The following is a 20,732-nucleotide window of genomic DNA, read 5'->3' on the forward strand; positions in this document are numbered from 1 at the left end:
GTGATTGTTCCTCATTCCTGCCAAGAAGAGAGTCCACAGGTTGACAGCAAAACAGGAGCCGTGGCTCAGAGCGCTGTGGGGTGTTCTCACGACCACAGCGGTGACGGAGGTTTCAGAAACACTGGGCCTCCCTCTGGGGCCGTGTGCCTGCCAGGCGGAGCGGGGTTCTCTGATTGAGTTGAGTTGAAAGCCCACTGCGGCCTGCGCCACCCCGCTGCGGCGGAAGGAATCCAGCAGTAGCCCTTGGTGACTTTGGGGTCCAGGGCGGCCAGGGAGGGGTTCTGCAAGGCCATTCAAAGCCAGCCAGCCTCAGGGCGTTTAGGGTAGATCCTGGGACCTGGGGATGCGGAGCGAAGCGGGGAAGCCAGAGCGGCTTTAACGGGAGGGACCCCTCGGAGAACAGAGGGCAGCCCTGGGCACTTGGGTCCGCGGGCTGGGAAGCCACGCTGGCCTGCTGGCCCGGGGTCTGACTCCGCAGGTGGGAGCAGCGGGAGAGCAGGGTGCGAGGCCGGTGGATCGAGCCCCTGTCCAGGGGAGAAGACCGACCTCAAGTGCAGTGCTGTCTTTTAAAGGCAGGTGGAAGCCGCAGGCTGGTCATTTGGGACAGTTGACTTGGGCGGACGAAAGCCTGGGCGAGGGGCCCTTGTCGCCAGCTCACCCGGCTGGCGGGTCCTCAGGGCCTCCCTTTGCAGGAGGGCAGCCTGCTCCGCAGCCCCCCGCTCTGCTCCTCTGGTCCCAGGAAAAGGTGCGCTGTCTGCTGGAAGGATTCTGGGATTCTGTTTCCGACCCGCTGCTTGTCTTGGGGAGGAGCCAGGAGCCCACAGTTGACTTGGCTGCCGGCCAGGGTCGCTGACACCCGATGACTTTCACGTGTCAGAGCGCGGCCACTGCTGGCCCCTTCCCAGTTATCCATGGCTGACCAGGGGTCATCTGGCCACTTAGCAGATTTATTTCTTTTTTCAACCAGGGCACCTCTCACGGTCACATGGCCTCTGAGATGGCTTTTCCTTGGGCAAAGCTGGTGAACCACCACAGCCCCAACAGCAGGCCACCTGTCCGGGAGACTTGCCCAGCCTCTTTCCTGAGGCCCCCGATGCTCCTCCGTGGGGAAGGGGAGGTGCCGGGTCTGTCTGTATTGGGCACTGATGGTGGCATTTGGGTGCCAGGGTCACTGAAGGCTGAGGCTTTTCCAGGATCCACGGCTCTGAGACCGTGGGCTGACCGTAAAGGTCCCCCAGCGAGGGCCTGGAGAAGGAGACCACCCTGGCCCGCCCCAGCACTGGCCCTGGTGCCTTGATTCTGGGGAAGAACTGGAGTCGATGCACACAGTGGTGTGGGCCCAGGTTCCTAATGAATGCGGAGGAAGGAGAAAGGATGTTCAATATTTAAACATTCCAGAGCGCTCGGTCCTCTGCCAGGCATCGCCCGCCGCCGCTTCTGGATGGGTTTGTACCCCGTGCACTTCCCCCACCCGCCTGGGCATCCAGCGCGACCTTTACCTACAGGAGGAAATGGTGGTGTTTGGGGCAGCCCCGAACCAGCAGGACAAGAGATTGTCTCTGGTGAGGGAAGGAGGAAGAAGAGAAGGTGGAAGTAAGGTCTTTGTGGACCCCACACTCGGGAGCAGTTTGTGAGCTTGGCTCCGGTCCACGCTGCCTTCCTGTCCCAGAGCCCTCTCTCTCTCGGAGCCCACGTGTGTTTTAATATAGATGCTGTGCCTTGGTTCTTGAGCGGATTGTGATGGTGGACATGGAACGCAGAGTCGCGGTCAGGAGCGTCTGCCCAGGTCTGCGTACTGGGCGGTCCCTTGAGCCGGCGGGATGCATCTCTGGGAACCAATTCCTCTTCTCTTCCTGACACCCATCACACAAAAGGAGAAGCGGTCTTTTGGTGGGGGGAGGAAAAACATTTGGCCCAAGACATAATAAAATCACGCTTAAGGATGCAGCAAACTTCAAGTCTCTCAGTTAAAGGAAATCAATACTTTTATGATGAAATATTAATCATACTTTAAAAAAATAAGTAAAAACTACAAATGAGAGTAGCCAGGGCAGCTTTGATGTTGCAGGCATTAGCTTCACGTTGGCAGAGAAGCACGGGGAAGGCAGATGGGCCGCAGCTCGTCAGGAGCCCCTCCAGCACCTGGCAGGGTCCCCCGAGTGCCTCCGCACTCCAGAGCAGGCCTGGGCGTGGTGCGAGGGCACCCGCACCCACCAGGAAGCCACTGGCTGTCCCCCGCCCCCGGGCAGCACTCGTAGTAGGTGGACGTGGTGAGCAGCTGTTTTTGTAGGTGCCTGTGGCTGAATGTTGGCCGTCTGGACCAGTCTCACTAATCCGTTCGCTTCTCCATCACGGAGGTCCTAGAGGAACGGTCAGTGTTACCCCGAGGGCGGCCGCACCCAGACCCCGGGACCTGGGTAGACACGACGGCACTGAGACCCCGGGACCTGGGTAGACACGACGGCACCGAGACCCCGGGACCTGGGTAGACACGACGGCACCGAGACCCCGGGACCTGGGTAGACACGACGGCACCGAGACCCCGGGACCTGGGTAGACACGACGGCACCCAGACCCCGGGACCTGGGTAGACACGATGGCACCCAGACCCCAGGACCCGGGAGACACGACGGCACCGAGACCCCGGGACCTGGGTAGACACGACGGCACCCAGGCCCCGGGACCCGGGAGACACGACGGCACTGAGACCCCGGGACCTGGGTAGACACGACGGCACCCAGGCCCCGGGACGCGGGAGACGTGAGGAGAGCGCGTCGGCTCCGAGGCTGCTTCTGCAGACCTTCGAGACCCAGGCCCCAGCAGGCCTCCTGAAATGGCCGTTACAGCAGGTGGCAGGAAAGCGTTCTGTTTCGTGTTGTGTTCTCAGACATTCCTCTGCCACATGTCCCTGTATCTGAAGTCACTTATGAAAACAGAGAGTCCTGGTTCTTGCCTCACTGCCCAAGTGTCAGGCAGCCTCTGGGACCCTCAGACCATGCTCCTTCAGTCTCACGGCCCTGGGAGGTGAGGGGCCAAGAGGAGACAGGCCACGGGGTGAGCAGGTCCCCCGCGTGCAGAGCCTGCCCGTCTAGGCCCTCTCCCTTCTGGACGAGAGAAGCCATGTGCATGGCAGTCCCTCAGGACTGACCGTGTCCCTCGGGCTACCAAGACAGAAGGTGACAGAGCCCGGTCCACCTGACAGCCTCGGCTGGGGCTTCCATAGCCGTGGCGAGCTGATGCCCATCTTGGTCTCTGTGGCTCAGCACGCCCGGGTCCTGTCCGGCCCACGTCGCTGCGATGGTGTCTCCCCTTCTTTTCTCGCTGATTTGTAACAGAACGTTGTCATCTGTCACTCTGGCGGACCCCGATCTGTTAAGAACACCTGGTAGGAGAGGCTTTGGTGACGTGGCCCGGCTGCCGCGGTTGACCCTGCTCTGGAAAGTCCCGGTCCTGCAGAAACCAGCAGTAGACTGGCCCCAGGCTCGAGGCTGCCCACCTGGGGAGCGGGTCGTGTGTGTGTCCACCCCATGTGCCTTCCGCAGAGGATCAAACTCGGTCCCTCTCTGGCCCTCTTGTCCACAGAAACACCTCGTAGCACGCACAGGGCCAGGTGTGGGCGGCGGTGGGAGCCACTCTTGTCCTGGAAGGGGAAACAGACCTGCCAGGAGATCCCCGGCCCTCCCGAAGCTGGGCTCACGGTCGGCAAGTCGGGCGGCTGACCCACTGCCCCGCGGGTCCCCAGGCGGCGGGCCGTGTGCCTGGAGGCCCGGGACCGTCTAACCCGCCCCTCTCGCTGCTCTTTCAGTAGACAGGCAGTCAAGATGGCCACCGCTGAGCTTTCTAATGCCGTGGCTGAAAGACTGCTGTGGAGCCCTCTACATGCTAATGTACAGACGGTAAATCCTGCAAGAGGGCCGGGAGGGCGAGCCACATCCAGAGCCAGTCCCCTCCGCCGTCCTCGGGCCCGCCCCCCTCTGTGGCCTGGAGAGCCGCTCTGTCAGGGAAGGCAGGAGGGCGCCCACTCGCAGATGCCACCTCCTGCGTCCACCGCCCGGACGCCCCCCTGGGGGCAGCAGAGGCAGCAGGCCCTCACCGAGGGCAGAGCCCCTCCCGAGGGCAGTTGGGCCCGGAGGGGAGCGAGGTACTGAAGGCCCTTTTCTCTTTCCGCAGGTTTTCAAGTGTAGTCCTTAAAATCCAAGAGGATTTGTACGCGGATAAAGAGCTGTAGGCTCACAGATCCTGCACGTTCCCCGCGATTTTTGTACGTTGAACATGTTACCCCGCTAAGAGCCACCAGAAATGAACGTCTCGAGCCTTGTCGGCGCGGCCAGTCAGTGACCAGGGCCGCCGTGAGGTCGCGGCTCAGCTGGGCCAAGAGAGGTTGCAGTACTGTCCCCTTCCCCAGGCGCCTGATTGCAGATCTGTCCCCTGGCTGGACAGCAGGTGGCTTCTTTAGTGCCAAGACACAGGGAGAAAATCAGAACAGGGTGGGGTAGATGCCCCTGGAGCCGGCCCCTCAGCCCACTAAAGAGGACCGGCAGGAGGTGACTCCCTGACTCTTTCCCTGCCACCCAGACTTAGAGGCCCCGCAGAGAGCCAGGCTGCAGGGGCCCCCAGGGGGCCACGAGGTTGCGGCCATGGGATCCCGCCCACGTGGCCGCAGCTTCTGTCTTCTTTGTGTGGATTTCTTAGAGGAGACCTGGGCAGCACGCGGGCCCTTGTCTGGCCTTCTGGGTGCCATGTGGGGCTTGAACCAGACCCCGGCCCCTCTGTCCCAGCACCGCTCTCTGAACAGTTGGTGGCGGCCCCTCCCAGTGGCTCCCCTCCCCACCCACGGCTTCAGCTGCCAGCTGCCTCTGGGTCAGAGGCGTGAATGGCAAAGCCGTGCCTTGCTCCAGATCTTGTCCAGAGCAGCCAGTAGGCTGCAGTCCCAGACTCTGTCACAGCCTCAGCCCCTGGTCTCACCCGGGACCTGGCAGGCTGCCGTGGGAGGGGAAAGGGCAGAGCCCAGGAAGGAGCCAGGGGGGAGCGGCCCGGCGCTGCCGTGGTCTGCCGAGGTCACGGCCCATTGATTTCTCGCTGTCTCCCAGCATCGCTAGGGGTGGTGAGAAAATGTGAACGCTGCGTCGCCAGAACCTGAGCCGCGGGCTGGGGGAGTCTGTAGCAGAAGGCAGCCCAGGACCTGAGCCCCGGGCCGGCCGCGCTCGCTCCCTCTGAGGCACCTGGGTCGGCTCTCGGCAGGATTCATTCTGTGCTTTTCACCTGGAATATTAGATAACAGTTGGCTTTGGGGGGCTAGAGCCCTCCCCTAGGAGGGGCCCACCTCGGCGGTCAGGCATGGCCGCCCCTGGAGGTCAGAGCCGCTCACCCAGGTGTGCACAGGTGCCCACACGGACAGGAGAGGCTGTCGGCCTCACCCTGGCCCACCGCCAGTCTGACAGGCCAGGGGTGGAGCACCCGCCTGGCACGCAGAGGCCCTGCTTCCTCCGCACCCTCCAGACAGAGGCTGAGGACATCAGGAGGTTTTACATGGGAACCTAGATGTCCAGCTTCTCTTGGCTGCTGGGACACTGTGGTCACCCTGAGGCCTGCTTCTCAGTGTCCCGGTCTCTGTCGAGGCAGGTGACCCCTGCGGATGCCTGCAAGCTGACTGCCTCTGGCCTCCTCATGTGAGGATCCCCGTACGCACGGTGCTGCTGGGTCTGTGTCTCCCAAGAGCAGGGTCCCCCACAGAGATGTCAGGAAGGAGGGGACGCCCCTCCCTGGCAAGGCTGTGCCGGCTGCAGAGGTCCCTTCTTCATCCCATGACATTTGAAAAGCCGCCGCATGGCGGTGCCTTCCTGGGATGTGACTCCGGTCCCGGCCAGGCAGCGGCGTCTAGGGCCTCAGGGGACAGAAATCCTGCAGGTGGTGGCTCTGTCCTGAGGGCCTGCCTGGCAGGTTCCCCAGGCCTGGGCCCCGGGAAGCCAGGCTGAGCTCCCGTCCCCCGCCAGGCCCCACCCGGCACTGCAGGCGCCCCGTCTCAGTGCTGCGGTGGGGCTCCGGGGCTTCCGCTCCCGATTCAGAGAGGTCCCTGCAGCCCTCGTGTGCTGAAGCCTTCTCACGGCTTCTGGGGGCAGCAGTGTTTCCCTGAGTCACACCTCGTCACGCACCAGAATCCGCAGAGCGGTCACAGGGTGCCAGAGGGCACAGGCACCAGGCTGGCCCCAGGGGTCCGTGGCACCCCCTGCCGCTCTGCAGATTCAGGAGCCCTTTGGCTCCAGCCCCGGCTCCCGGTTTCTGGCCTGCCCACTTCCAGGCCCTTCCTGCGTCCCCGCTGTTCTCCGGTCGTTGTCCCTGCACGGAGTCTCCACAGCCCAGGGTGAGGCCCCTGAGTGGATTCAGAAAAAGAAGGAAAAAAGAATTCACTTGCACAATATAGGCACGCGTTGAGGATTTCCTAAAGATTTGGGAGTCCATGTGGAGGACCACCTCCCGTCTCCCTGACCCCCGGAGCCCTCCTCCTCTCCGCTCCACCTGACCCGGAGCAGACTCCCCACAGATGGGGGGCAGCTGGCCCCTCCAGATGCTCTCGGGCCAGGAGACTCGGCTCACACCCTGCACTAACAGAGCTCCCCGCACCTGTATCCGTTAGATGAGGTTCAACTCCCTCTGAGAGAAAAGTCCGTCTCCCTCAGGGACCAGGAGCCTGCGTGTGTAGGTAGTCAGGGGCTGCACAGCGTTTCAATCTTCCTGCTTGATGCTCTGCCATCCCTCATATGTGATTCACACTCATGGTTCAGGATGGCTGCTGGATTCCCAGCCATCATATCCGTGTTCCAAGAAGCAGGATGGAGGAGGAAGTACCTCCTTTCCTGTTAAAAAGCCTTGCCAGGTGCCTTGGTGCACACTTGTAATCCCAGCAACTCAGAAGGCTGAGGCAGAAGGATTGCACGTTTGAGGCCAGCCTCAGCAACTTAGTAAGAACCTATCTCAAAATAGTGTCAAACGGCCAGGAGAAGAGCTCAGTGGTGGAGCACCCTGGTCAACTCAGGTGCTGGGGCTGTAGTGGGCACTTCTGGGAAATCCCACTCTCTGGCCATCGCTTAGTCACATGGCCATGCCTGGTGGCCAGGTCTGTGGCTCTGGATGCAGGAGAATGGCCTGGAGACACAGCTAGCCCTACCAGAAGCCTGTCGGAACCTTGCCCCAGAGGGTCCAGCCACTGCTGCTACAGCGACAGTGGTGCACGGATTCCCTGAGCCTCTGCCTGGCCAGCCCACTCCCGTCCAGCTGAGGCGGCCCCAGTGGACAGGGCCGTGAGCCTGCCTTGAAGGCTCTGAGCAGCCGAAGGGTGGGGAAGAGACACTGGAAGACAGGGAGAGGAAGGGAGCAGCCCCGCTCGGCCAGCGCCCAAGAGTGAGGCCCAGCCTTGGCCAGTGGCCTCCTTTCCACTCGGTGGTTCTGCGGGATAGAAGGGACCGGAGGCTAGGACGTCCCTGAGTCCGCAGATCTGACCACAATCTAAGGAAGAAGTGGGGTGAGAGCGCTCTGCTCAGCTCCCTGCGGTCCCAGCGCGGGGGGGGGGGGGCATAGGGCCAGGTCTTGTCCTTTTTTAAGAAGCTAGAAAATGCAGGTTTGAAGGCACATTCTCCAGTGAGTGAATGATGGCCCCCACGGTAAACGGGAGCGGCTCCGGTCACTACTGTCCACTCGGGTCCTGACCGCGGACCAGGGAGGTATCAGAGAAAGCGAGAGGCTCAGAGGCCCACAGAGGAGGCGGGAGCGCGTCCACGGCCCGGCCCCCGGGGGCCAAGCTTGGACTTGAACCTGGGCTTCCGCCGCCTCACCCGGGGCTCCCTCAGTGGGGGGCCTGAAGCAGAGCTGGCCTTCTCCTGGTCTTTTCGTGCCTGACCAACACCAGAGTTGTCCGTTAGTTCCTCTTCCCAGGATAACTGTCAGGACAGGCCAGAGGCCGGGGAGACCCTGCCCGCCCTGGACCAGCCTGGGCTCCTGCCGGGCAGAGGACGTGTCTCACGGTTGTCATGGGCCACCTGCTTCTGAGTATTGGGCCCGGCCCAGCTCCGGGGGGCCAGGGGAGCCCTGGAGGCCGGGCTGGGTCCCGGGAGCGGGAGCATCCACCAGGTCTGCACTGCACCCGGCAGCAAACTGGTGTCACGTTAAGGGTCAGGAAACTCAGGCTGGCACCAAAGGAAACCCCCGTCCTCGCTCCACGCCGTCCCCCCTCGGTCAGCTCTCTGACCCGGACAAGATGGAGAGAAAGCCCAGACGTCCTCAACAGGACATGCCGCTTCTCACCCCTCTCTCCCGGTGTCTTCAACACTTCCCTTGATGCTTTTTTTTGGGGGGGTGCTGGGATTGAGCCCCCAAGAGCACTTTGCCACTGAGCTTCGCATCCCCAACCCCTTTGTTGTTGAGACAGGGTCTCACTGAAGTTGTTGAGGACCTCAGCCTCCCAAGTGGCCGGGACCGCAGGCGTGGCCACCACGGCGGCTCCCTCCAAGCTGCTCTTCCCTCTGCCCGCGTTGTGGTCGGCAGCAGAGGCTTGCACCCTCTAGCTGTGCTGGTCCTTCGCTTCTCCCAGGCACTGGACACGTCTGTCAGCTTGACAGTCCCCTGCCCTGCACTGACTTCCTGGTCCACAGCGACTTCTGTAGCACGGGTGGGAGGGTGTGCAAGTCCCCACGGCCTTTGGTCCACGTCTCACAGGCTGTGGTGGCGCCATACCCTGGGAGGGCCGCCAGGAGCCCGTGTGCCTGCGGCTGTCCCGTGACCGCTGGCTCGTCCGTTTGCCAGGCCGTGCGTGTGGGTCCCCCACAGGCCCAGAACCACTCACTGGACAAAGCAAGAACCAAAAGCCAGGGCGGGGGCCACAGATGCTCAGCTGAAGTTCTCTCAGGTGCCCTCCTGGCCCTCGAGATGGCCCGGCCACTCCCAGGGAGGGAGGGAGCCCCTGGAAACCGCAGGGGCAGGCTGGCACCTGACCAGAGGACAGAATGCTTTGTCGCTCTGGGCCCCGGTGCCCAGGGGAGAGGGGAGAGGAGGGAGGAGGACTTGGGTTCGGTAGTGGCCGGTGAGGGCAGGAGGGTCCAGTCGCCTCTGCTTAGCTGGACCTGCTGGCGCCAGGACCTGGGCGGGACACGCGGATTTACTGCCAGTCTCTGCTCGACCCCCACCCTTCCTCCCAGTGAAAGAAGTAACTTTCTTTGTCTTTTCTGTTTTTTTCCCTGTGGCTCTGGGACAACCTCGGGGTCTGCTGCATGCGAGGCAGGTGCCCTACCATGAGCCACATCCTCAGCCACCTGGGTCCCACAGAGGCCACAGGGGAGACTTGGGGCCACAGAGAAAGGGGCCTGGCCACCTGGGTCACAGCCGCATCTTGGTCCACGGGGGCCGGGCTTGATGCCGTCTCCGGACACTCGCGGCCTGTGATGGGCCTCTGGTGGAGAGGCAGCCTGGGAAGAGCCGCCTGGCGCTTTGATTTGTTAAGGGGCGATCCATTTTCGAGGCAGGGGAACGGCTTGTAAACTGCAGGGTTTACCACTCTAAGTGACCAAGACGTGAGCAGCAATGAAACTCCTCCTGGAGGCTGTGGCTGGCTGTCCCCAAGGAATCTCCTGGCCGCTGTGTGCATGGCCGGGTGTTTGCCCTGGTTCCCCCCAAGGGCCCCCCAACAAGCACCTGCCAGTCACATACGCCCTCTGGACACGGATCCCACAGTCCCCCAATAGCAGAGCCCTGCAGTGGACAGGGCAGGCCCTCGGTCCCGAGCAGGGTCCCCTCCAGACGTAGAGCTGCCTGCCAGGCCTCACCTGAGTGGCGGTCCAGGCAGTTTGCCTCGGGAGCAGGTGGGTGAGGTGAGAGGGCTGCCTGGGGCCGTGGCTGGCACGTGGACAGACGGGTGGACCCAGGCTGCCCTGGGGCCGCAGCACAGGTCAGCGCCCTGCTTCTGTCTGGAGCCGGGTGGTCTCCATGGCCACCCCTCAGCCTGCCACCAGGCCAGACAGCGGCCCCACCGCGCGTAGACCAGGTCCCAGGGCCGCAGGCTGCGTTCCTGCGTTCCTGCGTTCCTGCACCGAGGGCCTTCCGGAAGACGTGTTAGCCAGGGCTGGACCTGAGCGGCTCGGGCAGGGCAGAGGGCATGCAGAGGTCTGGGGCTGGCTACCGTGCATGTGTCCACTCGGACAGTGGCAAGGCGTGCAGAATGGCCAGGGTCTTCAGTGTCCTCCCTCTGCTTGGATAGGAGGGCCTGCCCCCACCCCATCCCGACCTGCTACGTGTTGTTGTCCAGAGCACAGGAGGCCTGCCCAGCTCCCGAGGGCTGAAGGGGAGCCGCGCCGTCCGTCTGGGCCTTTGGAAAGGCAGAGTGCTGAGAGGGCAGACGCCGTGGCTGCAGGAGGGCCCGTGTCCCGGAAGGGGGCAGCTGGGCTGGGTCGAGGGACTGAGGTCTGTCCGTCTGCTGTTCCCCCAGCAGTGGGGTCCTGCGGGTGGACGACTGTCCTCAGCCTGTTGCTGGGAAACAGACGAGAGAAACATGGCCACTGCAGGCCCGCACTTCCAATGGGGCAGCAGGTGCCGCTGTCCAGGTCCAAGTGTTTCTGAGACAGAGCTTGTCCCTCCGGGTGCTAGTGGCCACAGAAGCTCCAGGTCCCCCCTCCCTGGGGCCCGGGGCCAAGCGCATCGCTGGCAGGAAGACTCCAGGCTCCCCTCCAGCCCAGGGTGACTTCCCAGTTGGCATCTGGTGCCGTCCCCTGAGGCCCCCCAGGCCCCGCCACTGTGTGAACTCTGCCCCAGGAGCCTGTGGCTGCCCGTCCCTTTCAAGGGCAGAGCCCACGGGTGCTGGGCCAACCCCAGGCAGACGGACAGCTCCCAGCCCTGCCCGGGCTCAGGGGCTGCCCCCGTCTCTTCCAGGACACAGCTTCACGTGTGTCCAGGTGGGCCCCTGACCCCCCAGCTCCTTCTGGAGAACAGGCCCAGGCCTTCTGGGCACTGGGGTGGGGTCCAGTCGCCTTGACATCTAAGGCCTCCCGCTGGCCTTTGGGTTTCCCCCACCTGACGGCGTCTCTCGTCTTGCAGGCTTCGCCGTGGCCCAGTGCATAAACCAGCACAGCTCGCCCTCCCTGTCATCGCCGTCACCACCGTCTGCCAGTGGGAGCCCCAGCGGCAGCGGGAACACCAGCCACTGTGACTCGGGGGGCTCCTCCTCCACCCCCTCAGCAGCCCAGAGCCCGACAGGTATTGACCACGTGACTCCGAGGGGTAGGGGCTTTGGAGAACCCCTGGTCCCTCGCCTCCACTGTGGCCACTGGTACCTAGTGACGGTCACAGTGTTTGGGGGACGCTGTCACTCAGGAGGGCACCTTCCATGGCTCGGGTTAGCTCCTGTGTCAGTCTGCTGCACCGCGAGCACTTCCCCCAATACAGAGCCGAGAGGGTGGCAACGGGGGTCACCTGAAACCCGCTGGTCGTCACCCCCCAGTCTCAGGTGCCACCACAGGGACCTCCCAGGAGTGACCTTTGAACCTTGCAGAGAGCCGTGTCACTGCTCACGCGCTGCCTGCAGCAGACCTCTCCAGGTGCGGCTGCTGTCCACCTGCCTGCCCAAGGCCCCCGTGCCCTTGGAGGGCTCCTCAGGCTGTGGGACTGCATCTTGCTGTCCCCTGGACTCAGCTGGAAGGGGCTGTCCAGCCCCACCAGCCCAGCCTCCACCCCAGCTGCCTCCTGCCACTCACCCTGAGCACCAAGGTGCTGCATAGACTCCCAGCGAGGACACAGGATGGTCCCAGTGACACCAGCCTGGGTACCCTCGGTGCCTTCCCTGTCCCCACAGGATCCACTCAAGGGCCCTGGCCCGTTGTACTTCAGGGACACCTGACCAAAGTCTCACTAAGTTATGGAAAAAGGGGCGCTGGCCTCGCCACCCAGCCCCAGAGCCAGCGTCCCTGGGCACCTGGACTTCCCCAGCATCTCCAGCTTCACATCCCCAGTGGAGCGAAGCCACCCAGCACCACAGCTGGGCCCCCAGGCCTGTGAAGGTCATCCTCAGGCCACTCCTGGGACCCTCTTCCCCCGCATCTGCTCCCGTCCCTGTCCCAGGCTAGGCGGAGGTGGCCACGCACTCTGAGAACCCGTCTGGGACTGGTGACAGGTCTGAGCAACCGTCACGGTGTTCCCAGACCATGGCCCTGGGTCCCCGCTGATCCTGGTCCATGCTTGTGTGTCCGTGTGGCCCTGTGTGCACACCTGCCGGGTGTTTCCATGTCTGTGTGTGCACCCAAACACACTTTGACAGCTGCCACCTGGAGAGCTCGCCCCACACAGCCCGCACGCCTCCCTCACATTGACCAGGAGACACAGCCAACGGCTGAGTGGACACACGAGCCCAGAACCGAAACCAGCAGGTGCCACGTTACCAGAATCGGGCCTCAGCCCGTGGATGCCCTCCTGAAGGAGGCTGGCGCTTGGCGCTGTACCCCCAGGGGGTCCCAGCCTTCCCCAGCCTTCCTCCGCCCTTCGGTCCCTGTCCCCACCACTCCCTGCAGGGCCCAGGGCTGGTCGCCCTGCTTGTCGGGTGGCCAGGCAGTCCCAGTCAGTCATGAGACCTCTGAGGTGTCTGCTCCCGCGCAGCGTGTCCCAGCAGGCTGGCGGAGACAAGGACAACAGGTCCCTGTTTTTTATGCCACACAACAATCAGAGCCTGAGGCCCAGGTCCCACCTCAGACTGCAAGACAGCCAGCGCTGGTGACGGATCAGCACCGTCACACAGGGACACAGACGCCTGGGGACCCAGCTGTTGATCCCTGGAAGGGGGGACGGCAGAGCCCACCAGCTCCTCTTGCCCTGATGCCCGGGTGCCCAGGCCAGCCCTCAACACCGCAGTCGGTGCAGAACAAGGCCTGGTTCTCAGCAGCCGGCTCCAGCATCTGCCTGGGGTCCTACAAAAACTGCTGGAGGAAAGGCCAAGGAAGGAGGAGGAATGGGACCTTGAGTTGGGGCGGGAGCCCTTCCGCCAGTGGCCTGGTTTGACACTGGCTCTGAGCACTAGCCCAGGGCCCCCTGCCAGATCTTCCACCCTCCAGAGGGCTAGCCGGGCAGCCGCGTAGGCTGGAGGAACCTCTGGCCCCAGCCTGGCCACCCATGGGGCCACTTGTCCTCAAAGTGGTGTTTAAGGGCACAGCGCTAAAGAGAAGCACTCCTGTCCCTGGGTGGACAGAGCCTCCCAGAGTGCAGGGTGCCCCGCGGAGCGGGCAGCGGCCAGGCCCATCTCAGCCAGGTGTGGGTGGGGAAAGTGTAGAGGTGCCGTCCACCCCGACGGGACAGGCCCAGTTTCCCAAGGTGCTGCTCCACAGTTTCGAAAACTTAGATGGTACCAGGACCTTAAAAACCAGGGTGTTACAGACTCCAGTTCTGTGAGGTGGGGTCTGGTGTGCTGCAGCCCAGGGGCCGCTCTGCTGCCCGGTTAACGTTTCCTCACACGAGGAAGGGCAGTGTGAGGGGCTGGACACCTTCGCGGCCTGAGCTCACACCACGCGACGTGTCCGTGTATCAGGAGATTGGCCAGTACGCACTGTATCGCTGGCCAGTCACCGCACCTCTCCTGCCAGCCCTGTGGGTCCCCCAGGTGCGGGAGCAGAGCCAGCTGACGCTCGCTCCGGTTCTGTCCAGCTCAGGGGACCTTACGCTTCCTGCCTGGGTTTGAAAAAGGCCCCAGTTTATCCCAAGTACAGATGTTCTCAGCTTCCTGGGGCCCTAGTTTGGGATTCCGGGATTCCGTGAGTCAGGTGTCCCTTTTGTTTTTGTGGACTTGAGACCTGACCCCAGAGGTCCCTCCACCAGCCCGGCCCTGGCCCGCCTTCTCAGTCCTGCAGCTGCCCGGCTTGCCCACCCCCATTTCCTTGGCTCAGCCCAGGCACCAGGGTCAGCGGGGACTGGTCCCACACGTGAGCAGGGTGACGGAGGCCCCTCAGACCTGTGCAGTCACGGACCACGCAGAGGAGACCTGCAGGGGCTGCGTCCGCCAGCACAGCTCAGCTGCGGAAGGTTCCAGAGGCGCCCAGAGGAGGCATCCCTGGAATGAGAGCCAAAGACTGACCAGGCCAGGGATTCGTGAGAAAGGCAGCCCGGGGTCTCTCTCAGGTCCGCCAGGGCCCAAGCCCTCCATCTTGCTGGCCGCCAGGGAACCCTTCTCCCGTCTCTAGGGCCTCCCTGTCGGGTTGCCTCCCCAGGACAGGCCGTGAGTGGTCTCGGAGATGCACTCCTGTGGCTGTCAGGCCCAAGGCTGGTGGCCCTGCCGTGACATCAGCACCTGCAGGCCTAGCCCAGCAGGGCCCTAGCCAGAGCTGGAAGGGTGCCCTGGTCACCAGGGGCTCCCCCAGTGTGGACAGCACCGGCTTCTGGGTCCCTCCGCAAGCCAGAACAGCTGCAGGTGCCCTGGAGAGCTCCAGTCAGAGGCCCAGCTGCAGGCCCTGCACCCTAGACCCAACCAGAGGGCTTCCCTTCACTGTGGGGTTCTGCCTGTCAAAGCCGCGCCCCGGGGACCGGAATGGCCAGCGTGATGCCCCTACACCAGTCGGTTCTTGCCCACTGCCATCTGTTTATCAAGGCGACAGGGTCTGCTGTGTTGCCCAAGCTGACCGCCACCTCCTGGGCTGGAGCAATCCTCCTGCCTCAGCCTCCCAAGTACCAGGACTAGGGGCACCCAGCTCAGGGCCTTTAAAGAAAGTGCTGTGGGGAGGGCGGGCGGGGGGGACACCTTGGGCCTCCGTGGCCACACCTCCAGCAGAACCGGCTGTGGAGCTAGCGTGATCCCTGGTGAGAAAGTGACAGGGTGGGAACCCGTCCTTGCCCTCAACAGCTGATGCTTCTGAGAAGCTGAAACTGCAGAAACGCGAGGCGGGGGGCGGGGTAGGCCGCTGGGAAAACTTCACCTCCCGGGTCCCCGCACACCCGCACAGTGGCACGCAAGCACGGGCGTGCATGCACACCAGCTGCACACACACACACAGTCACCACCGTCACGCACACACTCCCTTCATGGAATTCTGACAACCCCCTGTCCTCAAGGCCAGGCACGGTGGCGCAGCCTGTAATCCCAGGGACTTGGGAGGCTGAGACAGGAGGATCTCAAGTTTAAGGCCAGCCTCAGCAACTTAGCAAGACCTTGTCTAAAAAAAGAGATGGGGGAGAGGCTAAGGATGTAGCTCAGAGTACCCTTGGTCTCAATCCCTAGTACCAAAAAAAAAGAAAACCATCCCTCGGATGGGAGCTCTGTGGCCCGCCCTGGGTTCCCTAAGCAGCCAGTCGCACCTCTGGTCCCGGAGTTGCTGGACTTCACACGGGTCCAGATGGGCTACTTTGCAGAGGACAGAAAATTGTTAGGAAATTATGTCAGAATGAAGGTCAGCCTGTCCTTTTAATGTTCGTTTTAGAGCCATTTAGGCGGTGAACTGAGGCTACCTTTGACCGTCCCCAGGGTGGCCCAGGGAGGAAGAAGGGCAGGGTGCGGTGGCACCTGTCTGGAAACAGGAGGATCACAAATTCAGAGCCAGCCTCAGCAATTTAGGCCCCAAGCAGGTCACTGAGACCCTGTCTTATATAAAAGATGAGCAGGCTGGGGGTGAGGCTCGGTGGTTAAGCCGGGACCTGCGGTCCCTCCCCTCCCTCGCCTGCTCCCCGCACCCCTGGTCTGGGCACGCCACCTTCAGCTGCACACCCTCATTTCAGGAGCTGAGAGCAGACACCCCAAGGCTGGGCTGTACGTCTCAGCACTCAGCCCGAGGAGGGGCGTGACCTGTCCCTGCCTCTCCCTGGCACTTGTTTTTAATGTGGTAAAATCCATGTAACAAACCTGCCACCTTCCGCCCTGCGGTCCCCTAGCACGTGAGTGCGTTCGCCTGTGTTCTGTGGCATGACGTTGGGCTTTGCTCTTGCCCCGAGTTTGTCTCTAAGTTGTGACCCCCTTAGCCGTGAGATGCTCCTGACACTTCTGTTCCACCGATGAGTGCCCACCCTGGCCACCCACTCACTCAGCGCCTGGGCTCAGCTGTCCCTGCAGAGGTTCGGGTCTTCTAAGGCCAGTCACCGTGGGTGGGGGAGAGTGTTGCCCCCACGCTCGGGCCGGAATCTGCTGGGTTCACTTAGCTGGTCTGGCCCGGTCCCCAGGCCCCCGCCCGCCCGCCCGCCCGCCCCGGGCTGTTCTTAAGCTAAAACGGATGGGCAGTTTTGCTTTCTGTCCCTGAGGGTTCTGACCGAGTCTGGAAGTTGCTAATGACCCGTCTTTCCTTCCCCACAGGGCCAAACCGCCCCCGTCCCTCACCCTACTAAGGCGCACGAGTGCGGGGTTTGGTTCCTGGCTCTCCCGACTGGCCGGCCCGGAGGGGTGGCGGGCGTCTTGTGTGCCCGGGGCTGGGCCCACGCGTCCGCTGCCAGGAGCCACACCGGCAAGGCCCTGGGCCCCACTCTCGTCGATGCTTCGCGTCCGTCGCTGCTGTGTGTCCCTCTCTCCACGTCCCCTTGCTGCTCCATTGTCGAAGGCTCTCTGTGATCTGTCGCTGTGTTTCCCTCTAGTCAGGAGTGGCAGGAAAGGACGCCGGCGAGTGTTCAGCCTGTCGGAGGCCGACAGTCACGGCGGCCACTGGGTTTAGTGCTGGGAACTGCGGCTGCCAGGACACCTCGCGCACTGTCACCTCAGGCAGGTCTCCTCCGGCAGCCCCCGGGCCCGTGTCCCCCCCCCACGGCCTTGCGGGTCAGGGAGAAGCCGCGGGAGCGGCCTGTCCTCGCCTCCCCCGCTGTCCCCACCCTGCAGTCCTCCCAGCACAAGGCCAGCCCAGGGCCAGAGGCAGCCTCCTGGGGCGGCCCGGCGGGTCCCTACAGCCAGGCCTTGGGGCCGGGTGGCAGTTGCCTGAGAGCCAGAACTTTACAGGGCACTGAGAGTCACCTGACCTCCTCCCCCTGGCCCTGCCGAAGCCCATGCACCTCCCTCATGAACACAGGACAATCAGGAGTTCCCTCACGCTGGATGCCACCGGGCGAGGTTGGTCTGGGGGCCAGGCCACGGCGGCCGCCCGCCCAGGACCCTGCCCCGTGTTGGCTGGCCTGTCCCTCGGGCAGTCTTGCTTGCTGTCCTCTTTTGTTTCCGCTGCTTGGGCTCCGCCTCTGGCTGCTATGCTGTCCTCCTGTTGCCGCCCGCCTCTCCCAGCCGAGCTCCAAGTTCAGATCTGTGCTGAAACATGGCCACTGGCAAGGGTCAGCTGAGGCCCCGCCTCAAAGCTGCAGACCAGCCTCTGGGGTGCTGGCCAGTGGGGAGGGGGCCACTGCCTGCTGTCCTCATGGGCCAGAGTCCTGGGAGGACCCCTGCTGGGTCCTCCTCCAGCTTTGGCTGTGTCCCCAGCCCCTGGGCAGGAATCAGACCCCCTCCAGCCCCTCACACCCTGGGCCCAACGGCCTGAGCCCAGCTACGCCAAGGGTCAATGATAACCCTGCAGCCAAGACGGGACCAGAACTCGGTCCTTGCTGGGCTTCCCGGGCAGACCCGGCTGCTGCCCTGCTCCCCCCGGCTGGGTGCATTGCAGGTGGCATGCAGGAGAGAGCGAGGGGAGGCTCGGAGGGAGAACAGGGCTAGAAGAAGGGTGTCTCGGGGACAACCGAGCACTGACAAAAGCGGGGTCTTCCCCTACGGAACCCTCTGGCATGTGCTGCTGCCTGTTGGTGGGTCTGCTTCTGGAGTGGGGCTCACTGTCGCCCCAGAAGCCCCACCGGGGACAGGGACAAGGGTTGTCACGTGCAGACCTAGGCTTCAGCCAAGGGAACGGGTTGCCTCTGTCCCCGAGGCAGGACAGGCCCACTGGAGAACTAGTCCTTTCTAAAGTGCCCGTCAGCTGCTGGACGCAGGGGCTGACCTCCTGGAGAGGCTCTTGCCAGCTGAAGCCGTGGAGCCACCAGAGCCCAGGAGCCCGCTCGCTCCCAGAGCCACACCTTCTGGTGCCTGGAGAGGGTCGTGTAGGGGCGGTCAGTGGCCAGCTCCACTGGTGTCCTTACCGGTGGAGCAAGTCAGAACTCGTGAGTAGCATGAACTCAGGCTCCTCTGGGCTCACTCTGTCCCCCGGTGCCACCTCCCCAGCGGGGACAGGCCAGGTCCAGGCAGTGGTTTTCCTGCACCTTCTGTTTCTCACTCTCTGGGGATGGCTGGGGCTGCAGCTTGGGGGCAGAGCGCAGAGCACGTGCCCAGCATGCACCCGGCCCTGGTTCCGTCCCCAGCACCACCCCAGAGACAGGGTCGAGGGCCTTGGGGAGAAGTGACCCTGGCCTTCCGGAGCCCGGGGAGGGGCGCGCGAGCGCTGGGAGGCCGCCTGCCCGCCCGCTGGCCTCCAGCACTCTCCCTTCCCGCCCCCCGCTGTGTGACCTTATTTCACTCTTTGTCTTTCCATTCTCTTGCTCTGTGTTCAGTTTGCCTTTCTGCTTTATCTTGGCTTAAAAGACAAAAGAAAACCTAATTGAACTGGAATCACATTGAACCCAAACCGTGGCCACCTCCCCAGGACCTGGGCGCTGCCACGCGGCCCTCAGCCCGTGCTCTGCTGACCCCAGATCTGTACGAATAAGGATCTGCCACCCAAGAGGGATGCCCACGGCCCTCCCGCGGAGCCTCGCGGTGCCCGGCCTCTACCTCCTCCGCCGTGAGGGCCCTGGCTCCTCGAGCCCTCCCAGGCCAGCGCATCGGTGGAGAGCAGACAGGCTGTCACCTGTCCCGGTCTATTGGAGGATTTTAAAAAACACCCCAAATGGGGACTGCCACTCTGGAAACACCTGCCCTGGGCAAAGCCTCCTGGTCTCCCTCCCGCCCCCGGGGTAAGCTCCGAGGGTGGGCCGGGGCGGCCCCTGACGGGTGCCAGCTCTGCACCGCGGAGGAGGCGCACCACCTCCAGGGCTTTGTAAGCTAAAAAGAGTTCTTTAAATACCCAGTGGGCTCCTTCTTGGGTGACTGTCCCCATGCTAGACTCTGGAATGGCCTGAAGTTCTGGGCACGCTGAGCGCAGTGACTTCCCACTCTTGTTTCTGTCATCAGGCAGGTGGCCCCTGGCGTCCGGCACAGCCAGCCCAGGCCAGGTCTGTGTTGGATGGACGTGCGTTCACAGGCCCATTGTGCACACGCCCCCAGGCTTTCAGTCAGGGTGACCCTGGGCCCTGGAAGGCTTTCCCCAGGCCCAAGTAAGACTGGCCTTAGTAGCTGCTGTGTCCCCAGAAGGAGTGAGTGGGGCCAGGCCACGCCCCAGCACCGGCCGTGCCCCACACGTCCCTGGGCCTGGGTTCAGGCGGGAGCAGAGCGCTGGCCGAGGCACTGCACACAAAGCTGAGTGTGTCCCTGTCGCTTGCTTCCCCACGCAGATGTCCCCACCACTCCAGAGCAGCCTCCGCCTCCGCCTCACCTTCCCGACCAGCTGGGGACCGGCAGGGACGCGGAAGCAGACGCCAAGCCCAGCAGGAGCCTGGCCCGGGGCCCGGAGCTGGAGACCGCACACCTGTCCCCCAGCCTGCTGCCCGCCCAGCAGCCCACCATCTCCCTGCTCTACGAGGACACTGCCGACACTCTGAGCGTCGAGGCTCCGACCCTGGTCCCGCCTGTTGACCCCCACAGCCTCCGTGCCCTTACTGGCAGGCCCCAGCCGCCCATGCCAGCCACCGCGGGCACCGAGACCCCCGACGAGGAGGCTGCGTGGGCAGAGCCCGAGGGGCCCGCCGAGCACTGAGTGGGCGCCCGGGGCCTCCCCTGTGCGTGCGGCCCGCTGGTAGGGACCCAGTGCAGTGACGGCCAGACCCCGGGAGCACCCACAGTTCTGCGCGCCCCGGTACCGCTCCGCCCCCACCCCAAGACTACTGCACTCCACCTGCCACCGCCCTCACGGACCTCCACGGAGACCCGTGCCCACGGAGCAGGAGGCCACCTCAGAGAGGCAGGAGGAGGGCCCTGCAGGAGCCACCAGCACCCTCTCTCCTCAGGTGGCTCCTGTCCCCTCCCTGCCGTGCACAGAAGCAGCGGACAAGGTCACTTTGGGTAGAAATCTGAAGCCGAGCGAACTTAGATTCTGTCTCCTTCGGCTGTTTATTCCTGCGTTTGGCAGCAGATGAAAAGCATTTACTTAAAAGGCATCTCTTTGGGGAAAAAGGTCCAAAGACACCCGCGGCTCCGAGGCTGGGTGTCCCGCGGCGGGTAGGGGTAGTGCTTAGGTGTCTGTCTCCCTCAGTTTCTCCGTGTTCGGTTGTAGACTCTTAGTGTCGCTGACTCGTTTTCTTAATGATTCTCCTTTCTCTCTCACCGACTCTGCCAGCCTTGGAATGGTGAAGTACCTACCTGAAAAGTTTAGTTTATTTCTAAATAAAACCGAGGGAGTTTCGTGGACTCTTGGGCCGTGTGGAGCGAGAGGGCGGCGGCTGCTCTGGGCCTGAGCGGGGTCTGACTGGCCGCTTTCCCAGAACGCACCCTCCAGCACCTCGCAGGGACAGGTCTCCAGCCCCAGCCCCGGTTGCCCCTTCCCCTGTTTACCTGTGAGGGAGCCACTGGGGACGGCCAAGACCCCAGACCCAGTGGCATGACGGGAACAAGGCCAGAAGCGTCTCCGTGTCGCCTGCACCCCACTCCATGTGCCCGGTCCAGAGGAGGCGCCGGCTCAGGCGAGGGTCCCAGGAGCCAGCCTGCTGCCTTCCCCGGCTGGCATGTGACCCTGCCACTCCAAGGC

At 63.6% G+C, this 20,732-nt stretch overlaps 1 protein-coding gene and 1 long non-coding RNA gene across 6 annotated transcripts in view; one reads left to right on the forward strand and one right to left on the reverse strand.

Moving 5' to 3' along the window:
* Clec16a (C-type lectin domain containing 16A) overlaps positions 1–20,395 on the forward strand; it is a 176,269-nt gene extending 155,874 nt beyond the window's left edge. For 2 of the 5 annotated variants that reach the window (XM_013359513.4, XM_005327182.5), the window contains exons 22-23: positions 11,077–11,235; positions 19,384–20,395. In XM_013359513.4, the coding sequence (XP_013214967.2) occupies positions 11,077–11,235; positions 19,384–19,745 (521 nt within the window). In that variant the 3' untranslated portion in view covers positions 19,746–20,395. Of the gene's footprint in view, positions 1–11,076; positions 11,236–16,291; positions 16,504–16,566; positions 16,691–19,383 lie in introns of those variants that run through there. The other 3 variants (XM_078024645.1, XM_078024646.1, XM_078024644.1) reach the window with 3 other exon arrangements.
* On the reverse strand, positions 1,968–7,563 carry LOC144367592 (uncharacterized). The gene is made up of 2 exons (XR_013427153.1): positions 6,622–7,563; positions 1,968–6,370 (listed from the first exon to the last, which is right to left on the reverse strand). It is a non-coding gene; the product is annotated as an uncharacterized LOC144367592 (long non-coding RNA).
* Positions 20,396–20,732: the final 337 nt, after the last annotated feature.

This window comes from Ictidomys tridecemlineatus, chromosome 10 (genome assembly GCF_052094955.1).
Source record: "Ictidomys tridecemlineatus isolate mIctTri1 chromosome 10, mIctTri1.hap1, whole genome shotgun sequence".
In the NCBI taxonomy this organism is placed as follows: domain Eukaryota; kingdom Metazoa; phylum Chordata; class Mammalia; order Rodentia; family Sciuridae; genus Ictidomys; species Ictidomys tridecemlineatus.